General features: G+C 30.2%; 1 protein-coding gene across 2 annotated transcripts in view; it reads right to left on the bottom strand.

The window, feature by feature from the left end:
* Positions 1-25,322, bottom strand: part of LOC103575068 (F-box/LRR-repeat protein 16-like) — a 260,501-nt gene that overhangs the window by 51,611 nt on the left and 183,568 nt on the right. For both annotated transcript variants that reach the window (XM_053742999.1, XM_053742998.1), the window contains exon 5: positions 24,349-24,544. In XM_053742999.1, the coding sequence (XP_053598974.1) occupies positions 24,349-24,544 (196 nt within the window). The remainder of the gene's footprint in view (positions 1-24,348; positions 24,545-25,322) is intronic.

Genomic DNA, 25,322 nt, shown 5'->3' with positions numbered 1-25,322 from the left:
TTGCAACACCAATTGACCGGCCGAATATTCTAGTAAATTTAAGACGTAATTCTAGTCGTTAAATTAGTTATGAAAAATTTATAAAATAATGTTGAAATAATTCTAATTAAAATTATAAAATCAAAAGTAAAACGCTAGACAATTACGGTAAATTTGTGTCGTGTAAAAGTTAAGAAGGATTATTTTGTCAGTAAATTAAATTGAGTAAAAATAATTATCAGAAATAGTGAGTAAATTAATGATACCGATTTTGAAAACAAATATTAATGGGAAAATTTTCAGTGGGAAATTAATTAATTAATAATTAAATTAAAACCTAAATTAATTAATTAATAAATATAATTGAATTAAATAAGACAGTGAAAATTAATAAATGAATTAAATAAATCAAGGAAAATCAGTAAGAATTAATAGTTGTGAAATTTTTATATTGGAGATTTTATTGGTGAAATTTTGTATTGAAAAATCAAGTTTATTAATTGAGTAAAAGGAAATGAAGTCATAAATTAAATAGAGTTCAAAGTAGAGTCAATAATTTTAAGTAAAGAAAACTGTGTCTGTGATTTAGGTCCGGTGGACATGATAAGGTTATTTTAAATAATTACACATCCAGGGGATGTTTTTAAATTAAAGTTAAGGCTTACCGTCCAGGGGACGAGATAAATTCAGTGGGTGTGTGGGTGTGGAAATCCGTCCAGGGGACGAGGAAAATTTAGTTTGTCATAAGAATCCGTCCAGGGGACGAGGAAAATTTAGTTTGTCATAAAAATCCGTCCAGGGGACGAGGAAAATTTAGTTTGTCATAAGAATCCGTCCAGGGGACGAGGAAAATTTAGTTTGTCATAAGAATCCGTCCAGGGGACGAAGAAATTTAGTTTGTCATAAGAATCCGTCCAGGGGACGAGGAAAAATTAGTTTGTCATAAGAATTTTAGTTTGTCATAAGGAATTTAGTTTGTCATAAGGAAATTAGTTTGTCATAGGAAAATATTAGTTTGTCATAAGTATAAGGAAATAATTATTGTCAAAAGGTAATGAATAAAGCAAGGTGCTTAAACTAAATAAAATTTGAATTAACATTATTTCAGCCTACTCTACGATTCCTCTTCTCACTCACAAAATATTACGAACGACCCTGAGTAACAAATTAATTTAAATTAATAAAAATAAAATCCTCCAACATCCGGTTCTGGAAGGCCGAGTCCATCTTCCAGTGGCGCCCTAATATTCGACTATAATACTAGGTGCGACCAGACTTGGCAAGATTAGTCTCTCTGTCATAATTAAATAGAAAATAAAGTGTGTGAACACTTGCAAAGGAAGTAACTAGTACGGAACTAGTGTATAAGTGTGAGAACACTTGTACTTAAATTTTTTCATCCTTACTGACCCAGGACTGAGAACTGAGACTAAAACTCTGACTGAGAAACTGCTACTCAAAAAAAACTCTCCCTATTTTAGATTTTGCGGCCCTTTTTATGTGTTTTACTTTGTCCTCATTTGTCTATTGTTTGGGGGAAAACTGTGTCCAATCGAAGCACGATTCCTTTGGGTCCTTTCCCTTTCCCTAGGATTTTCCGTTAGGGAAGTGGTAAAGGCCCACCCCGATGCAGGCCTATGTGTGGGAGCATACACACATACACCCACATGCACAATATTACATGTATAACGATATTGTAACTTATTTATAATAATAGAAATTTATATCTATTTTATAAATTTTTCTTATGAATATTTAATATTATTTATTTATATAAATTTTATTTATTTAGGTTTCATTGATTTACTTATTTACTTATATAAAATTTTATATCTGTTTGCATGAATCTTTTCTTATGTAAATTCTATTAGTTAATTTATTTGTTCATATAAAATTTTACATTTTTTTCTCATAGTTTTTACTTCTTTAAATTTAATTAATTTATTTAATTATTTATGTTAAATATTTATTCTTATAATTTTTATTTATTTGAACTTTATAAATTTATTTAGTTATTTATATAAAATTTCATATTTACTCTTACAATTTCTATCTATTTGAATTTTATTAATTAACTTATATATTTATTTATATAAAATTTTCATTGAATGGCGTCCCGCATATTCATGTACGTATTTTTATAAGTTTACTCATGTAAATATTATTTAATTTATTTGTTTGGTTGATAATTATTATTCATTTTGATATTATTTATTCAAATAATTCTTTTTGTTGATTTTTCCATTAATAAATTATTTATTCGAATTCCTCTAAGTAAGATTTATTTTGTGTATCATTTACGAGAATATTCTTTGATAAAAGTCTTTTATTTAGAATTTATTGCATTTAGTATTATTCATTTGAATATTCTGAACCACGTGTCATTAAATTCATTTCTTTGGGTATCTGTTTTACGTTTACGTGGGCACCGAAATATTATTATCTACAAAAGTGCACTTACAAATGTAAGGCTTATAAGATTATATACTTTGTTTATTTTATTCATTTACAAATGAGTCATTGTTGAATTTTCAATTTTTCTCTTAAACATTTTAAGTACACTTTTGTTGATAAATATTTTTTTGTTAATTCCTAAAAAATTGTTTCCAGATGGCCTTTGGGCCTTCATTCTATTGTGACCCGAGGGATCATTAAAAATTCATTTGGTTGTTTGTTCTAGTATTTTTTACGTGCGTCAGAGTAAAACTGATTTACTAATTCTAAAACTTTTTTTTTCTACAACTAAATTATTTCTTATCGCTCTAGAGTTATTAAAAAAAATAAAATCTGGTCGCCACGTATTTTTTCAATGAATAAATTTAAGTAGACTAAATTTAAAAAAAAGGAAGAGAAATAATAATGTTCAGCATTTGAGCTGGACGTAACATTATTATTAGGTGATGAGGTAGATGACTGTAAAGTTTCAACACTATGTAGTTGATCTACCTCTGAGGTATCTTCAATTAAATTCAATTGGCTGCGAATTTTCTGTCTGCTATTAATTTCTTGTTTGAGTTTGAAAAGAGGATTTAATGCATCGGCTGTCGGCTGCCAAGCGCTGACTCGTGAGTATAATTCTGCATAAGTCATGATGGTCGTATCCGAAAATTTTTGTAAAAAGTACGAATTAAATCAGGAAACTATTATTCGGATCTGTTTTGCTTGCGGAAGCGGATCTTCTAATCGTGAGAATGCTCCCTGCATACGATTTATAAACAAAACTCCTTTCTCGTCGTTGCCTTGCTGAGCCGAATAAATTTTCTGCAGGACAGCTTCATCTGTTTGCTGAACCTGCCAAATTTTGAAATACTCCTTAAAAGTCGCCCAACTGAAAAACAGATCTTCATTCTGGTAATGCCACTCAAGTACGTCACCGTTAAGGGTATTTGTTACGTCTGCATGAAAACTCTCTACAGGGATATCATTACTGATCATTCGCTGCTCAATGATTTTTATATATTTTCTTGCATCAATTGAAGAAGATCGATCACGAGGAGGGAACGAGATACTCCAGGATTTGGCGATACGACTGAGATCATATAAGCGCATAGAATTTAAGTAACTCATATTTGGATTCCCAACGGGGATTGTATAAGTATTATACAAAGATGAAGGTTGTATGTGAGAGTATGTAGACACAAGTAAAACTTGTGTGTGTGCGTTTGAATACACTGGTAGATTGTTGCTGCTATATGCCTGTGTGCATGTATGTGCAGGTAAAGATTGAGTAGTCGTGTGTGGCGGCGACGTATGAGTCGGTAGTGGGACCGTCGAGTGCGCGTACGGTTCCCGCGCAAGTGAGCCAGACATGGCTGACTGTAGTCCGCTTGCTTGTGTTGCCGAAACGCATGCAGGAAGACATGGGGCAGCATAACAAACCGTAAAAGAATTCGCTGCTTGTGACGTTACCGTAGCAGCGGGAAACAATTCCCTGGGTGTCCACATGCTTGAAGTATTTGTTGGAAAATTTCCAGGTGCTAAATTTGTGCCTGGTGGTCGCAAAACAGTACTAGTTACCCGGAATAGATGTTGACGCTCAGCTCGCAATGCTTCGATTTCTGCTTGCAGGTGAGGAACGACGTTTTGTAGAACGGCCACAGAAGTGGTAATTTTTGACGGCTCAGTTATTGGAACTACACCACTAATGTTGTGAGAGTGAGTACTAGTGTTACCGTTCACACTAGTAGTAGAAATATTATTATTATTATTAATTAGTTGACTTTGGGTGCGTAACGTACTGTTATGTACGTCATGAGTCTGTATGACAGCAGCGAGCTCGTCTATTGCGCTAGTGCTTGGTATCGATATGCCTGATGTAGTTGGAAACTGTAGAATATTCTCGAGATTATTACCCAGGATGACCGAAGGAAGTGGTCGAGAAGTCGGCGTTCTCTGCATCATTTTTGCAGGAAAATTATCTTACTTGATTCTTATTAAAAAATATATTTTTTGCAAAAATAATAATTTATCAAAATTTTATTATAATTACTTTTAATTAGTTCAAGCTGATAAGAATTTTTATCGGATTATCAATAGATTTATTTTATCAAGAATTGTCACAATTAAATTTTATTTCAAAGCTGTAACGATTGATGTATTTATTAAATATAATAAGTTAATAATTAATTTTAGTTATTAAAATTCTTGAAGACTAATAAATTCTTATTTACTACTGCAAAGATTTTATTTATAACTTATTAAGTACTTAATTTATTTTTGAAGATAATTTTTGTCGAGCAAAAGATATTTCATGTTAAGCCGGAAACGAATATAATAATCTTTTGTGTTACAAATAAAGTTATAGATTCATTCACTACACTTAAAGGATATCCGATCAAAAGTTTTGCTTTACAATTTTATTTTAAGTATTTATTTTGTGTCTTTTCAAGCAAGTAAACTATAAGGAAATGAATGTTAGCGTCTAGTGTTACAGAACGCGTAATTAATATAATCTCGAGGTCAAAGCACACAAAATTCTTACAGAACGTACCGACACACAATATTACAATGACAAATATTTTAAATAAATAATTTATAATAAATAGATAATAAATAGAATAAATAAATTGAAGAAGCAATGAAATATTTTATAAAATTTAGATGCGGATGATAAGTGAAAAAATGGAATGAGACGATGAATGTAGAGAACTAAAATTTTATACTGGTAAGAAATTTTTGAAATTATCACTGAAAAGTTTTATGAGAATTTTTTCAGTGAAGCCGTGAGAAAAATTAATAAAATTTTCTATTGCCCGTTTGAACAACTGCAAAGCACTTAACAATATATAGAATAATCTCGTAGATGCTGAATACAATATTCCTCCACGTGGAATGATGCAGTTTTCCACAGAATTTTCTTATTTTATATTGTAATATTTAGTATCGCGAGTGAATTGCCGGTAACGTACAACATTAATAATTTTATTAAAACTTGATTATAATATTTATAACAATTTATAAAAGTAATAAAATAAGATTGCAAGTCAAATTGCCAGAGTAATAATAGAAAATATAGCAATATAATTAATAAGTATCGCAAATTGATAACAAAGATACGTCTAAGTACTAAGTGATCGAGGATCGAAGTGATTGACCGATAATTGAGGGCCTGGGACTCGCCTATGACTCTATCCCCGTTTCACCCTTGCGGACATGCGTCGACGTGAAAATTAAGTCATGTGACCATGGCACTATGACGTACTAAATTCAGGCGGCAACAAGACGGACAAAATTGGAAACCGCAAGGCTGAGGAAGACGAAGACAATTCACATTGTCTCAATATATATATATATATATATATATATATATATATATATATATATATATATATATATATATATATATATATATATTAGGGTGGCCCAAAAGAACCGACTAATTTTTTTTCGAGTCTCTTATGAAAATTTGTTGGCTTACGATGTTTTAAACAGCCTCTCCAAAAATCAGCTCGATAAAAAATTTTCAAGAGGTCACTCACGAATTTTGAAAATACCAAGAATGATCGAAATTTCTATTTTTATTTAAAATTTTTTTCTTTCTCGTGGCAGCAATCGCTTATATTTGTGAAATCATGACTACGCTGAAAATATAAGCCCAAAATTTAAATATTTAAACCTCGCTCAAGAATTTTGAATGTTTCCGAGTGCTGTCTTTTGAACGTTTTAAGTGGCATTTTTCTTATTATAACACTACTGGCACTTTTCATCATTTTTCACTCCGAAAATAATGACATTGGTCCCATTAGATTATTTAAACTGCAAGTATGTGAAACTTGCAAAATACCCCTTTGAAGCCTAAACTTTGACTGGTGATTTCATCCCCTAGCTATGTTTTTCCACCGATAAAAAAATACTTGTCTCTTAGATTTCGATGAAGAATGACATATTTCAGTTATATCGAAATTGGAGGGGAAACCTGTGTATGTTTCTTTGTAAGTGAAGATTAGTTAGTGAACACTTTATCAATTGTTGCAATGAGCACCGAGCGCGTAAATATTAGTTAGATTGAGCTCGAGACTATTGATCACTTAGATAATTAGATTTCAATGATCTTATAATCAATTACACTGATTTGAATTGATTTCTGAACACGTGATAGCATGATAAAAGATACTACCAAGCGAGAATTGAATTGTATATAAATAATTGACTATTATAATTGTGTGAATAATCATAAATTAGAGTCTGTTATTCAGTTCAACACTTGTATACTGTAAAAAATCACCGGGGTAAGTCCAAGCGGTGTAGGTGTTAATATCGGCGGTGTTAAATTTCAACACTGAAAGCGATGTGAAAATAACGCCGTCGCCGGTGTAAATATTCTTTACCGGTGTTCAGATATTATACTCTGTGAATATTTTTACTAACTCGATCACTTTACTTGTTGATAAATGATATTTTTTATTAATTTTCATAAAAAACTGACATTTGTTGTGTTTTATAATCTTTAAAGTTAATAATCCAAGCGGACACAGTTTACCCCGCTGTAACACCGGTATAACTCCGCTTTTACACCGGTTTAACACCGCCAAAGTATGCCTCCTATACCGGTATAATTTCGTTTTAACACCGGGCGGAGTTAAAATGAGTTTAATATTTTTCGCATGAGTAACCTCGTGATAAACGTGGTCAGTGATCGCTGTAATTCTTGATTTCTTGATTAGTTTATTTATGGACTTTTGTGCCTGAAATTATATAAATAATTATACTTTCATGGGGCTTGATGAGTACTTGTTTTAATCAATTTATGATTTTTAACAATCATCTCGAGATAAGTGCAGAATAATTAGATTCCCAAGTAAAAAAAATTATACATAAGTCAATATAATTATATATGATTTATATCGAATTATATATGTTTCATATAGAATTTTATATAATTATGCAGAATTAAAGATAATCATACAGAATTATTTGTAATCCCTGATTAAAAATACTCATTGAAAAGGATTGAAAATTATTTCAATTTTTTTCAATCCATACGGAGGTTTTGAAAAGTATTGAATGGAATTGAAATTTTGATCATTTGAATACTTCGTAATTCTTAAAATGGAATTCGAAAGTATTAAAAGGAATTCAATTTTTCATCATTTCAATACCTTCCAATATGGAATTATTTTGGTATTGAGAAGGATTCAGAAAGATTAAAAAATTTCTATTCATTTTAATTCTATTTAATTCTACACTCAATCCAAAATATTGAACTATTTAGGTATTGAAAAGGATTCAGAAAGATTGAAGATTTCAATTCATGTGAATCTTTTTCAATTCTACACTCGATTCGAAATATCGAACTATTTATGTATTGAGAAGGATTTAAAAAGGATTGAAAGGATTGAAAAAGATTAAAAAATATCAATTCATTCGAATTCTTTTTAATCCCATACGTGACCTGAAGTGTGATATTATTTTGGTATTGAAAAGTATTCAGAAAGATTAAAAATATCAATTCTTTTGAATCTTTTTCAATTCCTCAGAAGTTGAGAAACTCTAATATTATTTTTGGATTCAATAGAATTGAAAAGTATTAATTTTAGGCCCAGATGAAAATCTGGTGGTATAGAAAGTATTGAAAAGTATTCAATTCTCATCTTTTTCAATCCTTTTTAATGAGTATTTTTAATCAGGGATGCCACAAAAAAAATCGGAAATGAATAAATATTAATCTTACATAATTATATATGGTTATGATTAATTATATACAATTATATATAATTATACAGAATTATATAGAACTGTATGTAACGCCGAAAAAAATTACAGATTATACATAATTTTACATAATTATATATGATTTTATATAATTGTATATAATTATATAGAATTATATATAATTCCGCGAAAAAAATCACTTATGGTTATTTATAATCTTACATAATTATGAATGGTTATATACAGTGAACAAGCAATCTTCAGATTCTATAATATGTACATGTGTTTTACTACAACTTGAATTTTTAAATAACTCGTTTTAAATAACTCGTATTTTACTATGTTCTACTTCAATTGTTTGATTAAAAAATACAATTCATTTTTACTTTTAACGAAAAATTTTCTTTGAAAAAATATCTCTCATACTAAGAAATAAAAACTATTTAGGCAATTAAAATTTTTTCAATTTAAGCATAAATATGGCGATTAAAAAAAAAATTTTGACGTAAGATAAAAATATCAAGATAATTATTTACTTGGCGCAATATAATTTTGATTTTCCGGATTTTTCTGAATTCAAGTTAACTGTTTTTTCTATACAGTTATAATTAACAAAAACATCAGATTGTAACAGGGTAATTTTTCAACCTTACTAATTTTTGGCCCCTTTATTAATTGGTGTTAATAAGGGCGCCACTAGAAGATAAAACTCGGCCTTCCAGAACCGGAGATGTTATGAGAAATCAGGGTCGTTGAAATATATATAGAGTGAGGAAATTGAGGGATTAAATAATTCAACACGGTATTATATCCAATACAATTATCAAATTTTATTTATCACACAATAATACTGCCCCCTGGTCTTTACTTTACTTATAATTAATTTATCGTACAAAATTTTACTCTTAACTTTTATTTCTTACAATCCTTAGTCCCCTAAACTATTTTAATTAAAGTATTTAACTATTCCCCTGGAATTATTAATAAAAACTGGCCACTGGCCTGATCCCCTGGATCATAAATAAATGAGTCCTATGGACTTTATTAATAAATAAATTAAGAATTCCCCTGGAATTATTTATATTTTCTCACATACACACTAATTTTCAACCTTCAATCCACTGGACTCCTCACACATACTCTTTTACTTCGAAAATTCAGTTTTCCAATTTATAAAATTTCAATTTTAATGACTCTAAAATTTTGCTTTTTCAATTTTTTTTTTTTTTTTCTAATAAATTACTATTAGATACGACCCGACTTTAATTTACAATTTTTCTAATATTAAATAAATTTTTCATCAAGTGATGGAATTTTACTGACGCCAACGACCAAAGCTAACTCTCTCTACTTCGCGCGTCTATTGCTGTCTCTCTCGGTTTCGTGTGTTATTTTCTTCGCGTTCACTTTCAATTTCTTTTAACAATATATTAATTGACTGACATCAATTTATTATTAACTTTTATACGTAACAAATTATATTTTTCATCACTAACTCACAACACTTAGTTTTCTTTTTCTTAAATTGATTTTCCAGTTTATAAATTTTGTACTTGAAACTTTTAAATTTAGAATTTTTTACTTTAAACATTCTTAATTTAATTCTTTATTGCTAAATGTTTATTTATGATTTCTGGATTTCATGCCGAGAAATTTTTATCAGACGGACCGCGTGCTTATTTTACGATTCTGGCTTGCATGCCGAAAAGAAATTTTTTTTTTTACCCGGAAATGGCGATTACCCAAAATTAACTTATTAAAAATCATACCTTTTATTAATTTATAAATAGTGGCGTTCTGCCGACAATTTATTTACCTTCCTTCTTCCAATCCGGTGCAAATCCCTCGTTCTTTCTTCCTCTTTCCTTTTACTCCTCTCTGCTCTCTCTCTCTCTCTCTCTCTCTCGTTCTCTCTCGCCAATCTCTACTCCTTTCCTCTCCAATAAATTTTATTATCCTTAGATCTGTGAAAAGTTCAGTACAAATTAGATTATATGCTTTAGCTGTATTGGCCTCCTGCCGGATACATAATTAATTTATAACAGAAAAGGCTTACAGCTTCTGGAAGGTTCCACAGTTAACCTCTTCAAAGCTTTATAATTACCTGTAGACTTTGGTGGTCGCCCGTCTTTTTCTGTCGCTGGTCCGACTGATTGTGTCCCGTTCACCTCGTGCACTCACTAATAATATGTCGGCTCGTGACCCCGCGGCAATTTTCGGGAGTTTTCCCCACTCTCATTAACAACTCATTGGGGTGAGAGGACGAGCCCCCAAAATTGGTGCTCCCGGGGACCAGTCGATAAAATAGATCTCGGGGTTAATCGATTTTTGGTAATGAACCAACCGCGAGGAATTCGAAGACAATTTAAATTCAAATTAATTGAATTTATTCAAATTCTACCCCGTTACAAGATGATTGTAAAATCCAATTGTAATCAATATTAAAAGATAGAATTATTTTATAATCTAACAATTAGGGTGTGCCGAAAAACAACATTTTTCTTTTTTGGCACCACCAGAAATTGATGAAATATGTCAAAATAAACATTATGTCAGAAGATCGGCTCTTAAATTCAAGTTTTAAAGGTAGCCCATCGCAATTATCGATTTCCGATTTAAATAACATAGAAAAATTTTTTTTACAGTTTCAAATTTTATCATTCACCAAAGAATTAGTGTATCAGAAAAATCAATGAATGTTTGTGTTAAAAATTGAACACTCTACAAAAAATATCTCTTCTTATTTCTCGAAATTCATTCGAGGTCGAAATTGGATTCATAGTAAATTTTAAGACTATTTGACATTTTCGGCAACACTATCAGACGTATCTTTAAATGTGATAGGGTCTCTTATGTAAATCATTTTATTTCCTACAACTTATTTTTCACAAAGTAACACAGTTCACTTTAACCAAAATAGTTAATCTTGATACAAGAAATTTTTTCTTAACAACTCAGAAAATTAAAATTTTCTTGCACTCACACGAAGAGAAATCTTCTTTAAAAATTACCGTTAAATTCACTATAATCGTAGAAAGAATGACACAACCTGATCATTTGTCTATAAGTGAGATAATTTTTAACTTTTTTTCAACAAATTTTACTGTAGTCTACTGTAAATTTTATTCGGTTTTCGGTAAATTTTATCAAGCCTACCACATAATAAATAAATTTTTTTGTGATTTTTATTTCAAAAATGGTTAAGAATAAAAGCGCTGCATTATGTCCCACGACTACAGTAAATTTAACGGTTATTTTCAAAGAAAATTTCTTTCCGTGTAGTAAATTATTATGTGTATGCTCTAACCAAGAGAAAAAATGCTTAAACTAAGAGAAAAATAACTTAGGAGCAAGGATATATATATATATATGGGGCATTCCACGCCAAATCAGACTGTTTCAAAACTTGTTTATTCCGATTTTCTTAATTTTTTGGTATTATTCAGTACCCCTCAAAATAGGCTTCCAGGTAAATTTTGAGATTTTTTTGATCAATGGTTCAAAACATATCGAATTTAACTTTCGTAATTATGGTTGAAAATCAATAGTTATTTCTTTCAAAATTTTCTTTTTTCAATGGCCATTACAAAAAAAAAATACAAAACAAATATTTGAAATCTTTTTAATCGAGATTTTTGAATTTTAAGTTTCCAATCGTGTTTTTAAAAATGTGTGTATCCTTCGATTTTCTTGAAAGTTTTCTATCTTAAACGTCTATCCATTCTGCAACTTCTAAGCCCGGTCCGGTAGAGGGCCTTACATAATTACTATTATTTTTCGATTTTTGAATATTAAAAAAATTTTTTTTTCGATATAAATTATTAACAGTACCGATTTTTGACACTGTACACTAGTTTTTCTTACATATTATAAATTGACTTCGATATTTTTTCGTTCTGAGTAGGGATTCAAAAACAGTAAATAAAAGTTAATGCTATTTATAAGCAGTTATAATAAATGATTTATCGAGAAGCAACTATTTCAAAGCAAAAGAAACATTAGATTTGCCATACAATACAACTAAGACCATTACAGGATCTCAAAAAGTTTATGTAATTATTCGAAAAAGTGACGGAGCCATATTAACTAAGGAGTACTCTAGTTCATAAAACGATCGTTAATGTAAAATTTTTAAAAGAACACAGAAATAATTGAAAACGTTTGTAATACAGTTTCGTCGATTTTTCGAATAGTTACAAGAAAGTTTTGAGTTTCTGTAATGGTTTTAACTATATTGTATAGCAAATCTAATGTTTTTTTTTGCTTCGAAATAGATGCTTCTCAATAAATGAAAAGATTTATTATAACTGCTCATAAATAGCATTGATTTTTACTTACTGCTTTTAGATCCCTACTCAGAACGAAAAATCGGTCTGTCAGTTGGCCCTGCGGGCCAGCCTCAAAACTTCGCTTTGTTTTCAAGCTCCTTGAGCTCAAAAATACTTTTGTATACCTTTGTTTTCGAAAAATAACGTTTTTTACCATTTTTCCTACAACGATATCTCTCGAACAAAGTCACTGATCGAGACGGTTTAGGTTACAATCGACGCGTTTTATTGAGTTCTAGAACTGATCAAATTTTAAAATTACTTTATCAAGACATTTTTGAGAAATTTCAAATAAAATAAAAAAAAAAATTTTTCTAATTCTTTCGTTAACAGTTTCTCTTGAACAAATGAATCGATTTCAATGGTTAAAGTGGCATTCGATGCGGCTTACAAAGTTTAAGAGCAGATTAGATTTTGGAATCAATCCATCGAGCGAATTAAAAGTTATTCAAAAAAAACATTTTTGAAAAAATTTTATTTTTGAAATATCTCCGAACGTACTCTATCGATAAAGCTCAAATTTTTAGTGCTAATAGTAAATAACAAGCCGCGGCGAATGACACCTCAACGATCAAAATCGTTTTATCTGTTCAAAAGTTACAGAATATTTACATACGTGCGTACGTACGTACATACCTATATACATACACTCAGACATCGTCTTGAATTCAGTTAGAATAGCTTCCTAGAACCTCAAAACGTCAAAATTTCGATTTTCGCTAATCGGGGTGAAAACAATAACTCCCCGAAATTTTTGAAAATCATAGATTTTCTTAGCGGGAAGTTAAAAATACTTTCCCCGAAAATGAAGCACCCTCATACACTTATCCAAAAAATTAAAGGAACAAGAAAATTTTAGCAATTTTTTAGTGATTTTTGGAAGTCTGTAATTTCTTAAAAAAAAAATCATATCGAAAAAATAAAAAAAGCAAATAGAAGCTTGCAATCTCTAGTTTAAAGATCTTCTAGCAAAATAATTTTCTGAGCCACTGTCTTTGCGGAATCATAAGAAATAGGTCGAGACAAAATTTTTCTCAAATTTTTACTAATGTGTTTTAGGTCTACGGGGCCGGAAAAATTTTTTTCGAAAAAACCAATTCACGGCTCGTTTAGGAAATTTATTTATCTACATTTTGCTTTTTTTTTTGTTTTTCTGTATGACAATTTGTTGCTAAGATATCAGCGTTCAAATGACAAAGGATCCTCTTGTATTTGAGTATTGATATCTCAGCAACTAATGGTCGCACGGTAATTTAAAGGGCAGTTTGAGAAACTTGAATAAACTCTCTACAGGAAGTTAAAAAATATCGTAATAAATTTATAATATGTAAGAAAAGTAAGTGTACAATGTCAAAAATCGGTACTGATAATAATTTATAGCGAAAAAAAAATTTTTTCAATATTCAAAAATAGAAAAAAAATCGTAATTATGGAAGACCCTCCACCGGACCGTGCTTAGAAGTTGCAGAATAGATAGAAGTTTAAGATAGAAAACTTTCAAGAAAATCGAAGGATACACACATTTTTGAAAACACGATTAGAAACTTAAAATTCAAAAATCTCGATTAAAAATATTTCGAATATTTGTTTTGTATTTTTTTTTTTTTTGTAAAGGCCATTTAAAAATAACCATTGAGTTTCAACCATTATTACGAAAGTTATGATCAAAAACCATAAAAAGAGCGGTTTTTTGAAAATTCGATATTTTTTGAACCATTAATCAAAAGAATCTCAAAATTTACCAGGAAGTCTCATTTAAGCAATACTAAAAAATATTAAAAAATTAAGAAAATCGAAAAAAACAATTTTCGAAACCATCCGATTTGGCGTGATATGTCCCATATATATTTTGTGACTTTATTTTTCGTATGGGGGTTAAATCAAAGTGAACGTCACAAGCACCAACTGATTTTATTATATTTGCGAGCATGGTATCTCAAGACTTATAGTTCAACTTACAGTATTTAACGATTGCATACAGATTTTTGATTTAAGTTATAATTTAATAATTAATTAATATGGAGAGACGTCTAGCTACAGTTTTAGGTTTTGTTAAGAAAAATTATAGTAAAGAATTAGAATTAGATTTATGGATATTGAATATGGAATACGGTTTGAGATTAAATTTTGGGATAATGATAAAGTTTGAGTTCTGGTTTACAGTTTTGGTATTTTGAGTATGTGGACGAGTCAGTGTTACCGTGGAGCGGGACTTAAATAAGTTACCTGGTATCATCTGATGATAGAACTTATTCCTATAGGACTTCTTGATAGATTGCAGAGGTCTATAGTTTATAACTTTTACGATCCCAGCTGAAATCTATTCCAGGAGAGCAACTACCAAGGGTCCATATTCCATACTATCCATACACAGAATCAGGTTTAGTGAGTACGTTTGACGAGGACTTGAGCCTCCAGTTACCGATGAAGTAGTAATTGAGTTTGATTATGAGTTTAGAATACAGAGGTCAGTTATTGATAACGATGAGATTGAATTTTGAGTTTTGGGGTTTTGAATTAGAGACGTCGAAGAAAGTCCTTCGAGGAGTTCAGACGTTAGCATTCGGCTCTAGTCGCTCGAAGCAATCAGACGTGTTCAGGAATGGCGGTACAGTTCATGGCATCGCGGAAGGCTACAGGTTAAGATTATTGTTACAGAAGTATTATTTGAAACAGTGTAAGACGTTACTTGATATTTTATTCATCAGTTATCAGGTATGAACTAATTATTATAATTATTAATAATTAATTGAGTTCGAGTCAGAGTCTTGAGATATCATACTACTGTTTAATTAAAGAAAAGATTTAAAATCTGAGAGAATTATGAGAATATTATTACAGTTTAGAGTCATGTTCACGATTTATTATTAATATTATTTTTATAAAATAATTATAAGTAATATGTTTAGTTATTGAATGAATTGTCGTCTAATTAACGTCAATATGAGACCTATGAACGTTAGTTTTACTAGCTTGTTAAAGAAAATGTTCTAAAGTATCGGTTTTATAATTTATTGTTCTAGTTTCCCGAATATTGGTTGATTTTTATTTAGCTCTAGTGATTAATTAATTTATTTACAATGTATCGATACGTATCATTTAGATGTCAATTTACTTTCGTTTAAGATTAGTTGTATGAAACTATAGTATTTTGTTTATTTTTAAATATAGGTTTGAGATTATTTGTTGTTTAATGAAAATTGCAAATCCATTAATAATCTACATGAATTTTGAATGATGTAACCCAGACCACTCCCTCTCTCCATAAACCTACACACTGAGCGACACCATGGCATATCGTCACTCTCTTTTTAGTTTTCCAGTCTCTGTTTTGTTTTTGCTTATAGGTTCTGAGCATTTTAGTTTTAGTTAGCGTGGTTTTGGTGATAATTCGACAGATCAGAAATTATCTCAATCACGATTTACTGGTTTGATGATTCCAGTGATAAAAATTACCTGGCGTCCTGTTAGTATTGAGGGTGGAGGCTGAAGATAGAGAACGAAGTTGTAACACAGAAACTAGCATAATAATTTTTGTCGTTATAAAATATATATATTTATAAGGGAAGTGACCGGTGCTATAGACAGCTTAAAATGTCCCTGCCCTCGCGGTTTTGAATCACCCTGGAAACACGGTGGAATCACGGTGGATCCACGGCGGTTACACGGTGGGTTTTTTTTATCATGTTATCACCATGATTCCACGATGGTTACACGGTGTACTCACCGTGATTCCACGTACACCACGTAATCACTGTGGATACACCGTGGAATCTCGGTGAATCCACCGTGGAATCACGGTGGGTACACCGTGTAACCATCGTGGAAACACCGTGTAACCACCGTGTATACACGGTGATAAAATGGCACAAACTCACCCTGTAACCACCCTGGATCCACCATGATTCCACCGTGTTTCCACTCCCAGGGTGTTTCCAGGCTGATTCAAAACCGCGAGGGTGGTAAGAAATATAATTCAAAACTGGTATAATCCAAACGTGAAAGTGATTCTGGCACGGATACTCCTCTGTTATTCAACGAAGTACCTAGTAATTTTTTTGATTGAAATATCATAAATCCTATACTACATCGTGACATAAATATTTGTTATCAATGTTTCCATCAATAATTTTGCTTAGAAATTCGATTTGAAGCATTTATGAAATTTTGATTCACGATTTAAGTGGTCAAAAAAAGGATTTCAACGAGTGATGACTCGAAATAGCCTGTTAATATATAAAATCCTTGAGAAAAATGAATCGTGTATTTGAGAAACCCCATAAGTCAAGAAATCAAAATTTTTGAGGAAACACGAAAAACGTTATTCTGGAAAAACTTGCCATAAAAATAATAAACAAATAATTGAAGACAATAATGTTAGCGTCTCTGAAAAAGATTCAAACAATAAAAATCCCATTTTTTAATTGAAACTTTTTTATAAAATTATTTAAAGTTGATTGACTTATGGGGTTTCTCAACCAAACGGAAGAAAAAGTTATAAAATCATTGGTGTTTTAATTTTTTTCACTCAAATAATTTATTAGACTGATAAAATGAAGTATACAATATGTATTTAAATTAAAAAAATCAGAAATTACAAAAAATAATAATTAAATTGAGCATTTTAATTAGAAGTATTATTTTTTTTTTCCAAAAAAGTGCGAATTTTAAATAAAAAAGAAAAAATTATTTCTATAAAACTAAAACTGCATATGTTTATTTGAGAAACCCCATAAGTCATTGACTTATGAAGTTTCTCACTAAAATGAAATTCCTGTCACCCCGTTAATTGTTTCTTAAACGGTAATTTGATACATGTTTTTATTAATTTCTCTGGGGGGACATCCAACGAACCTAAAAATTCGAAAAACCCAATTTCGAAAGAAACAACAACAACTGCATGTGACCTTGAGAAATTTATTACCTTACTTCCCTAGGTGTGGAATATTAGAGCGTCCGTTATTTCCCAAGTTGTTATTTTTTCGCTGTCACCCCCTGAACTTTTAATTTTTACCCTAGAAAAAGTTATCCAACCAAAACGAACTCTTAATTTTTAAGTTAAACCGTGCCGAAATCATGTTACATATCCCCAGTGTTGCCAACTACGGATTTTTCCGTAGATCTATTTTTTGAAAAATTGATCTATTCGATCACAAAACCAAAAATTTTTCACCCTTATGAAGCGTCTGAAAATCTACGGATATTTTGAAATATCTACGGAATTCTACGGAAATTTTGACGCTAACCTACGGATTTGAAAAAATTCAAGTTCGTAACACTGCATATCTCATTCAAATAACATGGGATTTTATGACTTTTCGCTTTGAATTTTTTATCTATGAAGCAAATGAATCTACAACCAGGACCAAGAAATATTTTGATAGGAAATTTTCCGTTTACAAAAAAGGTCCCTTTGGATTTTTCAATAAAATCATTTTTTTAAAAGTTATTCACGATTAAAGTTGTGTTCATAGTTTATAACTAAAATTTTTTGTCATTTACTGCAAATTTAAATTGCACATTGTGATCTTGATCAAAAGAGGATCAGCAGATATTCGACTGAGTCATAAGCGACCCTTCCAAAAATAAAACTCTACTTAATTGAAGTCAGTTGCAATATGCCTATCTAAAAAATTCCCGCTCTAATAAAATGTCTACCATCTTGAAATTTCTACCAATGCAAAAATCTACCACGATGTAATCATTACTAGAAAAAAACACTACCAAAATGAATTTACGAATAAATTCTACCATTAGAAATTCCTACCATCAAGTTATGAATATATATTTTACAGACAATAAATTTATTTTTAATTACCTGGGAATTATTTAGGGAGATTTAGGAATAAAACTCTATTATTTACTATTAGCTAACGAAAAAATTCGTATTTAATTTATCTTCTAATATGCTTACTAAACGCTCAAAAAATATTAAATAATTACCCATTAACGAATTAGTTCTTAATAATAAAATTATATTTCTAAATCATCCCAAATGATTCCCAATTAACTGAAAATAAATGTATTGTCTGTAAAATATAGACCCGTAAGTCGATGGTAGGGGTTTCAAGTGGAAGAGTTTATTTATAAATGCAACTTGGTAGTTTTTTTTTGTCTGGTAGTGAAAATATCGTGGTAGATTTTTTCATCGGTAGAGATTTCAAGATGGTAGACATTTTATTGGAGCGAGAATTTACTAGATAGGCATGTTGCGGCTAACTTCAATTGGGTAGAGTTCTATTTTTGGTAGGTTCGCTTATGACTAAATCGTATACCTACCGATCCTTTATTGGTCAAAATCACAATGTGCAATTTAAATTTGCAGTAAATGACAAAAAAATTTAGTTATAAACTATGAACACAGCTTTAATCGTAAATAACTTTTTAAAGATTGATTTTATCGAAAAAATCAAAGAAACCTTTTTTGTAGAGCGAAAAATTTCTTATCAAAATCATTTTTAATTCTAGATGTATATTTATTTGCTTCAGAGATAAAAATTAAAAGCAAAAAGTCAAAAAATCCTATGTTATTTGAGTGGGAAACGTAACATAATTTCGGCACGGTTTAATTTGAAAATTAAGAGCTTGTTTTGGTTGGATAATTTTTTTAGGGCAAAAACTAAAAGTTCAGAGGGAGGCAGCAAAAAAAATAACAACTTGAGAAAGAACGGACACCCTAGTGTAATACTTTAATGTTATTTTCAAACTTTCCGATGTCGATATTTTTTGAACTAATTAAACGATTTTGCCGTGTAACATTGCAATATAATTGATAAGTTTTATTGAATTTCAGAGCTGATTAAAATTCCAAATTCGGATGGTTTAGCTGTATCGAAGATATTTGGAGAAAACTGTTTTTTGCAGTTCTTTCTCCCACGATATCGCTCGAGCGAATCAACTGATCGAGATGGATGAGGCGGCAATTGACGTTTTTTTTAATCTAGAACTAATTAGATTATGAAATTAATCGATCAAGTTATTTCTGAAAAATTTAAAACAGAAATGAAAAAAATTTTTTTTTCGTATTTTCTCTTTACCTTAGAGTCTTATTGATCGATCAATCTGAAATTCTCAAGAAAATTGACAGGCAATAAGCTCATTCGATTACCGTGAGAATCATTCTGATTCATTAACTAATTCAAAAGTTTTAGCAAATTTACACACACACCCACCCATCCACCCCTACACACACCCACACACACACCCCTACACACACGTCCACACACACACTTGCCAGGAGACACTGAGACTTCATTCTGAAAATGGTCAGAATATCTTCCTAGGACTTCAAAACGTCGATATCTGATAAAAACTCGATTTTCAAAAATCGATGTGAAATCAATAACTTTTGAAAATTTTCAATTCTTGTAGTGGGAAGTTGAAATATTAATATAGCTTTATGAAGCCATAATATTTAAAAAAAATCGTAATGATAGTGGAATAACTTATGCAAATGATAAATGTCTTCAAGTACTTTTAATAATATTAAATAAGTTAAAACTCAAGTACCAAAGAAGATTTGTACTCAAAAAGTTCGTCGTCTTAATCGAAAAAAAAAAAACAATAAAAACAATTTTGCTAGATGTCAAGTTTATAACAACGATCAGTCAATAAACGAAGGTTCCAGCTTCGATTTGGCATGTGATTAGTGATTGCAAAAATATTTAGGACAATTGAGACATTATTGATACTGGTGATATAGAAGATAGTACAGCTGAGGACAAGGGAACTATCAAGTGGATAAAAAATTTAGCTCATTACCATGTAGAGCCGTTTGCTTGATGTAGAAGTCCACGTCATTACTTGCCTATAGGCAGTGATAAAGTTATGCATTTTAACTTATTCATTAATTGTAAATTTATTACTTTTTTGCTAGAGAGGCTAACAAATACACACGATATTGTCAAAAGTTATATGATCTTGATAATAGTTGAAAAGAAACTACATCAGATAACGTACGAATACATATATAGCCATTAATATTTGTATAGATGTTATGTTCGATTAATTCTTATAGTTAAAAAAAATTTTTTTTTTTAATACACAAAAAAGTACTACGTAAGATTACTGAAGAGAATATCGAGGCAGCTAGTAACAAGGAAAATCTGAAAGTGGGATGGCTAATACGTGCGACAACCAGAGTGAAATATGGGAGATAGATGAATTCGGCTTGAGTACGTGTTGAAACTCTCTCTACCTTCGTGCTGCATTCGTCAAAGTGTAACCGCGTTTTTTTTTTTACAATGAAGACTCAAAAGAAGAAAAATAAGTAATAGTATTTACATAAAAATTCTGGAAACCGGTTAACTCTGCGGGCTCAAGGAGCTCAAAAATATTATAAGTTTGAGCTCGTTAAGCTCGGCAATACCTTCGAGTCTTTTTATATAATCAAGCTCTTTGAGGTCAAAAAGTTAAGTCTTGTATTAATTTCCAAGAATTCAAGAAAATGAATATAATTAGTGAGGATCTTTTTTAACGTTTCGCTTACGAATTTTTTTGATTCATTCATTGCTTTTTGACCGAAATTAATAGACGTGATCAAGATAAAAAATTAAGGCAACTTCGAATAAAACCAGCAAGTAAGTATGTGGAACATCCAAAAAGAAGTTAAGAGCAGTGATTTTCAAAAAATATTGTTGATAATATTATTTAAACTAACAAACCAATCACAATGAATTATGTAGTGATCATCAAAGACTTTGAAAACAAAGAGCCGGTTTTGGTTTTGGCACACATGATGAATTGCATAATTCGTTATCCAAGAAAAATTAAGTAAATTGTTATTTTTTAAATTTTTCATCGCCGACATCTTTCGAACTAATCAACGGTTTTGGAGTAGTAATGCACAATCGAAATCGATTAATCGAACAATCGATGTTTTCGTTTCGATTGTCGATTTTTTTCAATCGATTGTAGGCCTTTCGATTAATTAAAAAAAATCGATTCTTTTTTTTTTTTAAACGAGTTTTAAACATCAATTTTTTGTAAAATTGATTAAAAAAAAAAATTGTTTTTCAAAGTCATTAACTCAAACATTATAGAAATTGTTTGACTAATACAAGCAAACAAATGATAAACAACTTAAGCGAAATGATTAAAGTTAGATATCTATTTATAATTTTATAGATCAAAATTTTACGCTATTTGATAAATTAAAAAATAATCGATTTTGATTCAAACGATTCTACAACTTTAAAGTTGCGACGAAATAATCGATTTTTCACAAAAAAAAAATAATTAATTAAATACAATACTTCATTTATTAAGAAAAAATTTTTTTTCTGAACTGTTTTTTACTGAAAAGTTTAAATAAAAAATTATTAAACATAAACAAAGTATTTGATTTGTTATTATTTTAAATATAAATGACCATATGAAAATTTCATACTTCGAAATACAAACTTATATTTATACGCGGTGATATTTAACTTTAAAATAAAATTTCGAAATCGATTTTTCAAAATAAATTGTTAGATGGTCGATTGTGCAACTTCAAAGTTGTGAGTAAATAATCGACTGTCAAAAAAAGTAAATATAAATATTTTTTAATTTGTGATTTTGGACCCATATTCGTTTTTTTATTTTGAACAAAAAATTATAAAATCGATTTTACACAATCGATTGTCAAGCTATCGATTCTGCAACTATAAAGTTGGGAGAACAAAAATCTGTTTTTTTTTTTTTAATCGATTATTTCAATAATCGATTGTTCAGAAACGATTAATTACCACAATCGATTGTCTTCAATCAATTATATTCGATTGTGAACAATTGAATATTTGCTTTGATTTCGGCAACACTATTTTGGAGATTTGAGCGCAATTGGGAGAGGTTGCTCAACCTCTGACGTTAATAAGTACTTCGAATCAACCAGACTTGTAATTTTCGAGTTTATTGGGAAAAAAACATGATTTTGGAATAATTATGACAATAAAATCTCTTCAACGATCAATCCGGGTTCGATTGTTAAGGCAGCATTTGATGTAGCTCGAAGAGTTTTAGAGCTGATTAGATATTGAAATAGATCGATTAACTAGTTTCCAAAATATTCACAAAAAAAGAAAAAAAAAAAAAATTTTTATTTTTTCGTAGACGATATCTCTCAGACAGATCATCTAATTTAGACGTTCTTGTCAGCCATCAAAAGCTTTCATCAAGTTCTACACCTGATTCGATTTTGGAATCGATCGATTCAATAGATTGTAAAATATTCGAGAAAATCAAAAAAAAATTTGTTTTTTTTAATTCTTTCGTTGACGATGTCCCTCGAACGGATCATCCTTTTGAGACATTCTTGGACGTAATCGAAAGATTTTATCGAATCCTACAGCTGACTAAGTTCTTAAATCGATCGATTCGATAGTTTCCAAAATATTCAGGAAAATAACGGGTTATCCGATTAAGACGGTATTGGCCTTAATTAGAAGCTCTCATCAAGTTCTAGAGCTGATGTAGTATTACAATTGATCGATTCAATAGTATCTAAAATATTCAAGAAAAACGAAAACAAAATAATTTTTTTTTATTCTTTTTTTGACGATATCGCCTGGATCGATTATCCGATTGAGACGTTTTTGACCGCAATCTATAGCTTTCATCATGTCTTAAGCTGATTAGATTTTGGAATCGATCAATTCGACAGTTTTCAAACTATCTGAAAAAAAGAAAAAAAAATTTTCTCTGTTGTATATCTTGAAAATCTCAGAATCTATTTAACGAAATAATCTAAAATTTGCTGGAAATCTAAGTTCAGAAAAACTATTTCGAAAGCTATAAGATCTGTCTAGATCGACTTGCTCATTGAAAGGATATGAGAGATTTACAACCACACACACATGCATACACACATACTCACACACAACCATCTTTCTGAAAGTGTCCGAACAGCATCGTAGGACCTTCAAACATCGAGATCTGCTGAAAATTCGATTTTTGAAAATCGGTGTGGAACCAATAACTTCTTGAAATTTTCGAAAATCGTCGATTTTCTCAGCGGGAAGTTAAAAATAACGATCTACTTTATTCTTCCTAAACAGCTCATAATATTATCTATCAAATGTGTCAAAAACTTTTTTTTAACGTTTAAGATCAAAAATCTGCGTCAAATGTCTTTTTCAACTTCAAAATCAGTTCGTTATTTTCAAAGATATAGCTGATACAAAATAATTAAAAAACAACGATTTACATCATTTTTTATTGTTATTGTTTATTTACTTCAATCATTGTAATGGAAGGTGCAACATTATTATTTTCGTAAAATTTTCACAAATGCATTTACGGTAGTATTTTCGAACTCAAGAGCGTGAAAATAGCGGCAAGTTTTAGGGCTGGTCCGCAGAGTCAAGCAGTTTTCAGATTTTTTTTGAAAATTTTCAACTTTCTCAGCGGGAAGTTGGGGATTCCGTTTTCATCAAACTGAAATTAATACCCTTTTTGTTTTTTTTTTTTTATACTTTTAATTTTCTTCATAGAAAGTTGAAATAAGCCATGCATTTTACAACGCAATAGTAGATTAATTTGTTTGTTTGAATTTTTCTTTTTTATAAAAGATACACTTATTTTATAAATACTTGTAGTAAGTCCAAGAAAATATTGTTAATAATTACTAAGTGAATATGTAATTTTAAGATTACTGAAAAATTATGCACACATACAAAAAAAAAGTATTCGTAAGATTGGCCCAAATTGATCCACCAAAAACATACCATTGAAATCACATTCCAGATAATTTACATTACAGATTCATATTGAAAGAACTAATGCAACGAAAACTCTGTTAATTTAACCCGATCGATACAAAAACTGACTTTTAGTAAAGTAACATTTTGAAGATTTAGTTAAACAGTGGGAACGATATGTTCTTAAGTATATTAATATAGAATCTACCAACCTGTCTAAAGTAAGTTCTTCCAGCTGATTCAAGTCACATGCGATGTATTCTAGTGCTGCGTCAGTTATTCTTGAGCACCAACTTAGATCTAGGCAACGAAGGCGTGGTAAGTTTTCCGCAATAAGTTCAATACCATCATCAGTAACTTTACTGCAACCTGACAGTGACAATACCGTGAGATTTGGTAAGGAATGAACTGAAATCATTAACATTCAGAGTAAGTGCATCATATGGTGTAAATTTCTTGCGTTGAATTTGATACTAGTTATTGGTTGCTTTCTTGCGATATTCATCAAATATTTTCGAAATAATAATGTCATAAATATTTAACGAGAATTAAATCAATTACTGTATTTTTAAGATGTCCAATTGACATAATATAAAATTTGAACTATCAATTAAAAATTTATAAATGCTTTTTCATGTATTTATGGTTATAATCAAAATTAAGTACGAAGTAATTAAACGCTTAGGTTAGGAAAATAATTAAATGATTGAAATAGGAAAATTTACTGGATAATAATTGGATAATAGAATTAATTATTTTATTATAGAGAATCCCTGGCGGATCTAATATTACGGTAGGTCTACAGTAGTATTACGGTAGGTTTACCGTAACTTACGGTGGTGCTACCGTAACTTGAGTATAGCTACCGTAACTTACGGTAGTGTAACGGTAGCTCAACCGTAGAATCGTGACTGAGTTACTGTTAAACTGCTGTAAGTTACGGTAGCTCTACCGTAATCGTACCGCAAGTTACGGTATCTATACCGTCACACTACCGTAAGTTACGGTACAACTACAGTAAGTTACGGTATCTCTACCGTAACACTACCGTAAGTCTCAGTATGAACAAACGTGTCCTAAAATTAATCACGTAAATTATTTACCGTGAACCACTGTAATGTGGTAGTATACGGTAAGTAGTAGAATGTACTGTAACTCTACTGTAATCAGCCGTAAAGATATTGTT

The sequence above is a fragment of the Microplitis demolitor genome, chromosome 2 (assembly GCF_026212275.2).
Source record: "Microplitis demolitor isolate Queensland-Clemson2020A chromosome 2, iyMicDemo2.1a, whole genome shotgun sequence".
Classification (NCBI taxonomy): domain Eukaryota; kingdom Metazoa; phylum Arthropoda; class Insecta; order Hymenoptera; family Braconidae; genus Microplitis; species Microplitis demolitor.
This window is presented reverse-complemented; position numbering and strand designations above follow the sequence as displayed.